The sequence below is a fragment of the Gorilla gorilla genome, chromosome X, assembly GCF_029281585.2.
Source record: "Gorilla gorilla gorilla isolate KB3781 chromosome X, NHGRI_mGorGor1-v2.1_pri, whole genome shotgun sequence".
Taxonomy (NCBI): domain Eukaryota; kingdom Metazoa; phylum Chordata; class Mammalia; order Primates; family Hominidae; genus Gorilla; species Gorilla gorilla.
The window spans coordinates 131,366,664-131,377,101 of NC_073247.2; the positions used below are offsets into that span (position 1 = coordinate 131,366,664).

Sequence of the window (10,438 nt, forward strand, 5' to 3'; positions counted from 1 at the left end):
CTGAACACTGATCTCTGAAAGACCGTGCAAATCTCCAAGACTATGAATCATCGGTTCAGTGATACATGATGGAATATTAAGCAGCTGAGAAAAATGTTTTCTAAGAATATTTAATGACAAAAGGAAATGCTCACCAAAGGCAAACAACAACAGGAAAACCAACCTGTATACACAGGGTCATCCCAATGATGGGGGAAAATACACATTTTTTAAAAGATTAGAAGAACACATGCCAAAATAATGTCAGTGATTTCTTTTGGGTAGAGAGGTTGTAGGTGATGTTGCTTTTCTGGGTTTTCCAAATGTTCTACAATAGGCATATTTTACTTTTATAAACAGGGAAAATGTTACTTTTTTAAAAAAGATTCTATGATGATACTTTCCTGGGTAGGAAAGTGGCCTCAGGTATTTTAGAAAAATATTGAACTACAACCAAAAAGGTGCTTGACAATTTGGGTCATCAGAGCATTTAGCTTTCAGGCAGTTTTATTGTATATAAAACATTTATTTTACCAGCAATACAATAAAACCCTATTAGTCTCCTTATTATAACTTCTTCTTTTTTTTTTTTTTTTTTTTGAGACAGTGTCTCACTGTCAACCAGGCTGGTGTGCAGTGGCGCGATCTCGGCTCACTGCAACCTCTCCCTCCTGGTTTCAAGCGATTATCCTGCCTCAGCTTCCTGAGTAGCTGGGATTACAGGTGTGCACCACCACACCCAGCTAATTTTTGTATTTTTAGTTTAGTAGAGATGGGGTTTCACCATGTTGGCCAGGCTGGTCTAGAACTCCTGACTTCAGGTGATCCACCTGCCTCGGCCTCCCAAAGTTCTGGGATTATAGGCGTGAGCCACTGTGCCCAGCCCCCTTATTATAACTTATTATTACATATTATATATATAACTTATTGTCATACAGTATAATTTCTTATTATAATGATTCATGTGAACCAGAAGTCAAATCATATATCCTGAAACATGTAGCAAAAAGTCTTGATGAAACAATCAGGTAGCTGATAGCTTCCTCTGCTGCCTCCAATGCTGCCAAGGATGCCGCTGTATTATGTCATAAGAACCACAAAAGCACTGATAAGTTCCCAGAGGTTTTTTTTTTTTTTTTCCTGAGATGGAGTCTCACTCTGTCTCTCTCAGGCTGGAGTGCAGTGGCACGATCTCAGCTCATTGCAACCTCCGTCTCCAGGGTTCAAGTGATTCTCCTACCTCAGCCTCCTGAGTAGCTGGGATTACAGGCGTCCACCACCACATCCAGCTAATGTTTGTATTTTTAGAAGAGACTGGGTTTTGCCATATTGGCCAGGCTGGTCTCGAACTCCTAACCTCAGGTGATCCGCCCGCCTCAGCCTCCTAAAGTGCTGGAATTACAGGTGTGAGCCCCCGCACACAGCCAAGTTCCCACAGGTTTTAAAAACAATTCTCAAATGCATCCAACACATCAAATATCAGAATGTCCCTCATGCTAATTAAGCCAGGCTAAGAGGAAACTGAGTAGTAGCAATGCCCTATCCTGGGAAAGAGAAATGTGGGGGCTGTTCTAAGGAGAAATAAGGCCTGCAAAAGCTGGCAGCACCCCCAAGGGGCCTCAGAAATGCCCTTCAGTTGGGGAGCAGTTGTGCTGAAGAAGCACAAGACAGACTATCCTTACCAGACAGAGGAGGAGGCCCATTTTTGGCAAATCCAATAGATGAAACTGATTTTAATACACAAGATAAATTCCAGAGTGGCTTTTCATTCTATAAAAGGATTCACAGCAGGATTCCATTAAGTAGCCAGCTCTTCTACTGCATTGAAAGCAGGATTCAATAGACAAACATTCAGCTGTCATGTACCTTTATAAGGAAGACAATAGCTATCTACACCTACATGGACAGGCAATATCTGAAGGGTTGTTTCTGTTCCACTTACTGAGAGCCTGCTGAGCTAAAAGCATAGATCGACCTTCCCTACAACTCTCTCCCCACCCAGCTCAAGGGGTCAAAGCAGGGAAGGGGTGGGGTTCAATTCTGCCACCTCATTCGGAAGCAGACGCAGGCAAGGACCTAAAAGAAATGAGGCTGAAGAAAAAGGAAACATAAGCACCATACAATGTTAGAGCTGGAAACGCCCTTAAAGATCACCTAATCCAGCCCTTTCGTTTCACAAAAGGGGAAACAGAGACTCACAGAGAGGAAGTGACTTGGCTCACGTCACAGACTGATTTAGTGACAGAGAATAGTGCTAGGATCCAGGCCCCTGTCGAGCCAACGGCCACTCTCAAATGGAAAAGCTGACTCAAGTGGCACATGTGTTTCTTTATACTGGTAAAATTCCGGGACACTGAGCTTCTGGCTTGATGCTGGTCAGGGGCAGAAGGGTCAAGGAACCAAATCTGGAAACCCGTGAGCTCCCCAAGGTGGTTCTGGCCCACAGAAGGCAACTGAAGCAGTCAATGCGGTGGAAAGCACTCATTGTGTGTTCCTGCTCTCTACTCACTTCCCCACTTTTTCCTCCTGTTTCCCTCTCTTTTGACTGCGGCCTAAGTCTCAGCCTGGCCAGCTGCCCAGTTCTGCTGAAGAACCCCAAGACTAACACAAGCCTAAGTCTAGGTCAAATATCCCCACCTCAGGCCAGGGGTGACCCCTGCTCAGGGTGAGTGAAACTTTCCCACAAAAGCCAGCCAGATTCCCTGGAAGCCAGACAATTGAAAGAGAGTTTTCTAGGTGTTCTGGCTATTGTTACCTCCAATCTGCTAAAAAAGAAAAGGTTTACCCACAGGCCTCTGGGTGAATGCCCAACTGCCCTCTGGGGAGCCTGAATTTGCCTCTGCCTCCATCTGGTCTTGTTTAATGGGGATCTGAAAAAACCCAGTTCCTGCCTCAGCGCCAGTGTTCAGAGCTGGGGGCCTCCAATGTGAAAGGAAACCGAACACAACCTCACACCTCATCAGGGCCAGGAAAACAGAGTTCTGCCCCTGTTACCCCAGGGCCTTCATTCCGGGTCAGAGAGGGCCATGGCAGGGGAAACCTGAGCCCTGAGGCCTCTCGCTGAGAAGGCCTGCAGATCTTTTTCCTGGTCACCTTTAAGTGAGTGGAAGGGCCGGCTGAGAGCGCGCTGCATAATTCAGCAGATGGCTGCCTCTAATGAGAAGACACCGAAGAAGAGGATAACATTATTTCTCACCCTCCTGAGCATGTGGCCTCCTTCCTCTGTGCAGGCAGCAGAGAAACCCACGGTTTCAAATCCCAGCAGCAGAAGCCTCCTCCTGCCAAACTGAGGAGGAAGGGTCTGTGTTTCTAATTTATTCTGCGCCCCCCCCCCAGTTGTTACTTAAAATAATCCATCATTACATGGCTGGTGGCTCCAAGATTTTTATTTAAAGCAATATGGAGAAGAAAAAATAAAAAAGAAAACCCACACAACCCGTGACTGTGCTATATTGGATTTAAGCTGAGAATCTTTTTAATATCAGAGAGTCTCCGAATCACCCTAGTATACTCTTCCCTGGGCCCTATGGGGGTGCTGAGGGAGTGTAGTGAAAAGAGGGGGAAGAGAGGTCATGGCAGGATTTTGATGTCTTAGAAACATCATGAAAAGACAAGTGTTTTTAAACAAGGAATCTGTGTCATCTGGTGGGTGTTTAATCGTATCACCCACTGACTAGCAATAGCACTTCGGACTAAGTAACTTGGTCTCCCTACACCCATTAAATAAAGAGAACAGTAATACTTGTCCAGGAAGCCATTGGGGAAAATGAAATCATAAAGATGGAAGCATTTCGAGATCGTTGAAAGAAACATGTTACATATATCCATGGCTTTCCTTCTTTCCTTCTTTTTCCTTCTTTCCTTCTTTCCTTCTTTCATCTGTCTTTTTTTTCTTTTCTTTTTTGAGACGGAGTCTTCCTCTGTCGCCCAGGCTGGAGTGCAGTGGCACAATCTCGGCTCACTGCAAGCTCCGCCTCCCGGGTTCACGCCATTCTCCTGCCTCAGCCTCCAGAGTAGCTGGGACTACAGGCACCCGCCACCACGCCCGGCTAATTTTTTGATTTTTAGTAGAGATGGGGTTTCACCGTGTTAGCCAGAATGGTCTGGATCTCCTAACCTCATGATCTGCCCGCCTCGGCCTCCCAAAGTGCTGGGATTACAGACGTGAGCCACCGCACCTGGCCTCATCTGTCTTGAATGTAGTTTTAATGTACATGCAACTAAAAGCCCTTCTCAATTGTTCATGCTAATATTAAACCATGGCTCTGATCATCCAAAAACCCAGGCAAGTCCAGAAATCAGCCCTACTTAGTTTGGGAATACCTTTTTCCAGAGGACTTATCTTCCTAATTGGCTTTGCTCAGGCTAATGCAATAGGTTTGCTCCCTTATAGCACACAAAGGCAGTGGCCATGCTTGGTAACAAAGCCAGCAATTAATAGAAAATTTACAGCAGAGACTCCACAAAGTAAATGCTATGCACATGACTGCAGATCAAAATCTCATTAGATGATACAGACAAATCACTCTGCTGTAATGTAGTTTTGTATTAAGAACACCGCTAACACTCACATTTCCAGGATTTCGGATGTAAAAAGGAAACAGGGCTTATTCCTGCCTTTCATCTGGAAGCTCTGAGAGGGCAGAGTTCCTGCGTGCCTTGGCCACCACTATATCCTCAGCACCTGGCACGGGGCCTGGCCGACCAGTGCCCAGTGAATATGTGCTGAAGGAATGAATGAAAATAAAAGTGGGTGAATTGGCAAATGAAATGTTCCCAACCCAGTAGCAGATGTGAGATCTCACCCACCTTCACACCTACCCATTTCCTATTTGAAGCCCTCAGGAAGCCCTTCCTGTCATCCTCTGCCTCCATTCATTGCTGAGTTAGGTTCCCCTAGTAATGAAATCTCATGGCAGGCAGTCACTCTCCTGTGTAGCACTTATCACAAAGATAATTAGATAGTGATTTGTGTCTGCCTCCACCAGTTCCTTGAAAGAAGGGACCATGTGCATTTGGGGGACACTGTCATTCTGCCCGCTTTTTATTTTGAAAAATCCTAGGCCGGGCGCTGTGGCTCACATCTGTAATCCCAGGACTTTGAGAGGCCAAGGCGGGCAGATCACGAGGTCAGGAGTTCGAGACCAGCCTGGCCAACATGGTGAAACCCTGTTTCTACTAAAAATACAAAAATTAGCCGGGCACGGTGGTGCACACCTGTAATCCCAGCTACTCGGGAGGCTGAGGCAGGATAATTGCTTGAACCCAGGAGGCGGAGGTTGCAGTGAGCTGAGATCACGCCACTGCATTCCAGCCTGGGCGACAGAACAAGACTCCATCTCGGGGAAAAAAAAAAAAAGGAAAAGAAGAAAAGAAACATCCCAAACACACAGAGAAGTTAGAAAATAATGTAATGACTGTCCAAAAACCCCTCAAATTTAGAATCAACATTTTTAAATATTTAGGGCCATGTAAATTTTCTTCCGTGTTGTATCACCAATAGAGCTAGGTAATAGGGTTTTGTTTTCTATGTTTGAGGTACGATACTACCTTTAGTGGGTGGTGGTAGGAACGCCTGAAGCAGAGACCTCAAAGGGAATCAAAGGGTAACTGCCACGTGATGATAGCAAAACCAGAGTGCAGCAGCAATCTTTTCCCCACCTGAAGACAGTTGCTCTGAGACAGTTGACCCAGACCAACCCCAGCTAACTTTGTAGGGCAAAGTTAGCCCCTGAAAGTTCACTTGGGAGAATGACCACTACCTAGATTGCCACTAGAGAAAGCTTCATTGTTCACATTGTGGGACTAGTTCAAGCCAGAATCATCCAGATGCTCTTGGTATGGGCCGGCATTTACGGTCTGGATCCCAGAATGCAACATTGAAAGGAACAGCTCATTAAAAGAGCCAGCACATGCAGCTTTTGGGGCTTGCCCTGTGCCTTGGTTACCTTGGACAAGTCATGGAACCTCTTGAAATATATATTAATAGCAGCCCAAGCCACCTCATAGTCAGGGGGTGAGGTGGGGCATCACAAGGATCTTCTATAGTTCTTTAATTATTTCACAGTGTCCACAATTTGTCATTCCAACTAGACTATAAGTTTAAAAGCCACGAACTTTTTTTGTTTTGTTTTTTGAGACGGATTCCCGCTCTGTCGCCCAGGCTGGAGTGTAGTGGCACGATCTCGGCTCACTGCAAGTGCCGCCTCCCAGGTTCACACCCTCAGCCTCCACAGTAGCTGGGACTACAGGTGCCCGCCACCACGCCCGGCTAATTTTTTGTATTTTTAGTAGAGATGAGATTTAACCATGTTAGCCAGGCTGGTCTCGATCTCCTGACTTTGTGATCCACCCACCTCGGCCTCTTTTTTTTCTTTTTTGAGATGGAGTCTCGCTCTGTTGCCCAGGCTGGAGTGCAGTGGTGCGATCTTGGCTCACTGCAACCTCTGCCTCCAGGGTTCAAGCGATTCTTCTGCCTCAGCCTCCTGAGTAGCTGTGATTACAGGCACGCACCACCACGCCTGGCTAATTTTTGTATTTTTAGTAGATACGGGGTTTCACCACGTTGGCCAGGCTGGTCTCGAACTCCTGACCTCATGATCTGCCCACCTCAGCCTCCCAAAGTGCTGGGATTACAGGCATGAACCACCAAGCCCAGTCCGATCACGAACGTTTTTTAAAGCCTGCTACCTTTTTTTGTCCAGTTGACAAGGGCTAACCATAGTGCTGGCCACATATCAGTCAATCAAATAAATATGGACACAGTGGAGAAATGGTGTTGTCACACCAAACCGTTTGTGGTGTTCATTCAAATGGGACGGACTTGTATTATGTGCACCAGAATTGAACTTCCAAGTTGGCTGCGTGCAATATAAGCCCTACCCAACAACTTGAAGGCTTGTTTTAGTCACTAAGGATGTTTACCCACAGTGACTCTCAACTGATTCTAGAAAGAACACCCCCCCCCCCACACACACACACACACACACTAGGGCACTTACTCGCATGGTACCACGTCTCAGAGCTCATTAAAAAGAATTCCTGGCCGGGAGCAGTGGCTCATGCCTGTAATCCCAACACTTTGGGAGGCTGAGGCGGGTGGATCACAAGGTCAGGAGTTCGAGACCAGCCTGGCCAACATGGTGAAAACCCCCCTCTACTAAAAATATCAAAACTAGCCAGGTGTGGTGGCGGGTGCCTGTAATCCCAGCTACTCGGGAGGCTGAGGCAGGAGAATCGCTTGAACCTGGGAGGCTGAGGTTGCAGTGAGCCGAGATCATGCCACTCGCACTCCAGCCTGGGCAACAGAGCAAGACTCCGTCTCAAAAAAAAAAAAAAAAAGAATTCCTAAGCTAGCCACACTTAGGTTTATTCTCTAGTCTTCTGTTCCCAAACCCTGAATACATGTTCCTTGGAGGAAACAAGCAGCAACCAGATGTCCAAGGTCTCCTGAGTTAACTCCGTCTTCCCTGGTGAATTACAACTTATTGCAGACACAAAGGAGAACAGAGAGACAAATGACACATAAACAGGAGCTTCACTAGCTGGGGGAGGGGGGCATGGAGAGTGACGTCAGTTTTCCCAGAAACCCATTTATCACGATAACAAGGTCTCGAGTGCTTAGGCTGCTCTTTCAGCTTCAGAATCTGGCGTACAATTATGTTCTTCATCATACAGTATGGCAAGGCCAGCCAGAGCAAACTGGAGCCATGCAAAGCAAACCAAGTGGCCCTAAAGCACCCCCTCACCCCCATCTGCAGAACAAAGGGCATCTCTAGGTTGCCTGAGTTGTGCCTGAGGTGAAACACACACAACCTTCTGGAATGTTCCCCATTGCAACATCTGCCCTGCAATCCTAATCCAGGCAAGAGAAACTGGTGAGAGTATGGAGGACAGGTCGATGCAAATTCATTAGCTGACATGAAAAATCATTAGCGTCATTTTTGGATGGAGCTAGTGTAATCCCAGAGATTAATTCCTCTACTTCAGCTATACCATCTCTGAAATGCAGGTAACCAGGAGCAGAAAAGCCACAGCAGAAAAGAGGGAACCCTCAAAACACTAAAGCAATAAACAACGAGAGTGCCAATCTTGGGGGAAGAAAATTCTCTCAAATTGCATCATCACAGAGAATGTCTCCTGTCTACTCCTGGTCCTTCCACAACATGACTGCATAAAGTGCTCTGTGCTAGGGTGTGCAGGGGGTGGAGGAGGTTCCGAAGAAATGATCCAGCCCTTCCAAACAGGGACAAAAGAGACATTAATACATATTCTGTAGAGAAAATACTATCAGATTCTGGCTTCAGATTTTGTAAAATCAATTTCAATTACACCAAATACCTAGAGGCTTTTTTTTTGTACTGTAGTTGCATTGCATGAACTATTTTCCTAAATAAGTAAGCTACAAGGTTGAAAAACATTTTTATGTGGTTCAGAGATTTTCGTCAAGTAGTATGTGGTGTCATGGGATTTGACCTACCTCTGTCTCCCACTCCTTCCTCACCTCGGGGTGCTGGTGGGCTTATTAAAGTCCCAGATACCCATGGATGAATAGAATGGCTAGGGTGTCCCTCCCAAATGGAATTCATCGCCCTTTGCAACCAAACTTCTGGTTTAAAAAACAAACATGGAGCCTCAGGTCACTTCAACATGGTTTCTCTGCACATCCCAGGCTGGAAAACTTCAGTTCTTTAAATGAAGATTTTTTTTTTTTCCCAGAGTCGGTCGCCAACAAAAAAAGAGACGGCACCGCTTTTGCGAGTCTCACACTTATTTTCCTGAGTCTCCATAGAAAGAAGCCAGCTCCACAGGTTTTGGCACACAAGCCCAGTTACACTGAACATGCACCCGAGACAGATCCTCAGAGGCCCGCTCCAAAACATGCCAAAATACGCAGCCAGCCACCTACAGGCCAGCCAACTGCACCCCACACTGACGCACAAATGAAACCCAGAGGCACACAGCACAAGCAGACAGAGAGGCGTTCGGACACACACCACAGAGGTGAGCACACTCAGAGAAACAGGCGGACTTCTTTGGGTCACAGACAGAACCCCGGCGCCGCCGCCGCCCGCCCGGGAAGACACGAGCGCGCGCGCGTGCACACATACGCGCACACCGATACACACACAGACGCAGTCACATATGTAATGCATATAGAGAAACCCTATCCCAGCCAGTCACCTCCCCGCCCCCCTCGCCACTCACCGCCTTCTGCCCCAGGCTAACCCCAGCCCCGCGCCTCTTTGCCTGTGCGGTCCCGGGTCACAACGGGCAGCCGTGCGCAGGGGCGCGGCAAGGCCAGGGTGCCAGGGACCCGGAGGGCTCGGCGGCTCCTACGGCCATTCATTCGGCAACGCCCCAGCCGTGGGGCCGCAGCTGCAGCGAGGGAGGCGGCGGCGCTCACTGCGGCTCTTGGGCAATGCAAGTTCAGCCGCCGGCCCGCAGGTTTTGCCTGCCCCCCTGCCGCCCCCCGCCCCCCGCGCGCCACCACCGTTTTCCGGGACAGGCTGAGGGACTGAGCTGCTGACCCCGGGAGCAGAAGTCCCACCGTGCCCTTGGCTCCTGGATGCTGCCCACTGCCCTCCTCGCGATGTGGCGGCGGCGGCCAGGTCTCCTTGACCCTCCCCAGGCCCTCGGCCCTGGCCCTGGCACCCAAGCTCTGCACTTACCACCTGGCGAGCTATATCGGTCGCTGCCATCGCTCCTGCGTCCGCCAGGGCTGCCACGGGTGCCGCCGCAACGGGAGCTACTGCACAGGAAACAGAGGAGCTCCTCCGACAAAGAGAAAGTGTTACACTTCGGGCGCGACCAAGTCCGGTGGGGGGAGGTGCAAGGGAGGGGCCCCCTCGCCGCTGCTCCAACCCCAACCTCCCCTCTACCGCCCACCCCTTGAAAGTAGGGTATGGAGAGGGGGCGGATTTAACGCGCCGCTTCCCCCTATGGCCAGCCCAGTTCCAGTTCTTCCTGCAACCCCAGCCATAGGCTTCTGCGAAGGGGGGCGGGGGCTCCCCTCGGTGACCACGTCCTCTGCCCCCCCCCCGCCACTTGGCTCCGTGGTACGTCCCGACCTCTGCTGAATTGTCACACCCCCCTGCTCTCCTTTACATCCCTAAGTCCCCAGACCCCGAAGGCTGGAAGGGAGCCCCCGCCCCTCCCCCCTCCCATACTCTGCTCAGCGGCCGAGTTCTGCAGTTCTCCTCCCGGCCCCCGTTACCCCCCTTCCTTTCCACCGAGATCCCAAGGTGCTTAGATGGGTGCGCCTTGGCCGCTGGAGTCTCGATGCCCCACTGTCGTGTCTCCCTCCCCCCATGGCCCGGGAGCGCAGCTGCGGCCGAGGTACTGGGGAGGCCTGCGGCACCTGCCGCTCCACAGTAGAGCTTAGAAAGGGGGCCCGTGGGGGGAGCCGCACTGCAGCCCGGCAACTGAGCTGAGCTGTGGCATGTGGGGTCCGAGGCTA

The 10,438-nt window shown here is 49.3% G+C and overlaps 1 protein-coding gene across 7 annotated transcripts in view; it reads right to left on the reverse strand.

Annotated features, from left to right (window-relative positions):
* The window catches only part of SEPTIN6 (septin 6), a 77,868-nt gene extending 67,692 nt beyond the window's left edge, over positions 1-10,176 (reverse strand). For 6 of the 7 annotated variants that reach the window (XM_004064784.4, XM_055376233.2, XM_019019399.4 and 3 more), the window contains exon 1: positions 9,651-10,019. In XM_004064784.4, coding sequence (XP_004064832.1) covers positions 9,651-9,680 — 30 coding nt within the window. In that variant the 5' untranslated portion in view covers positions 9,681-10,019. Of the gene's footprint in view, positions 1-9,650 lie in introns of all 7 variants that reach the window. The other variant, XM_004064783.5, reaches the window with a different exon arrangement.
* Between the last annotated feature and the right edge of the window lie 262 nt (positions 10,177-10,438).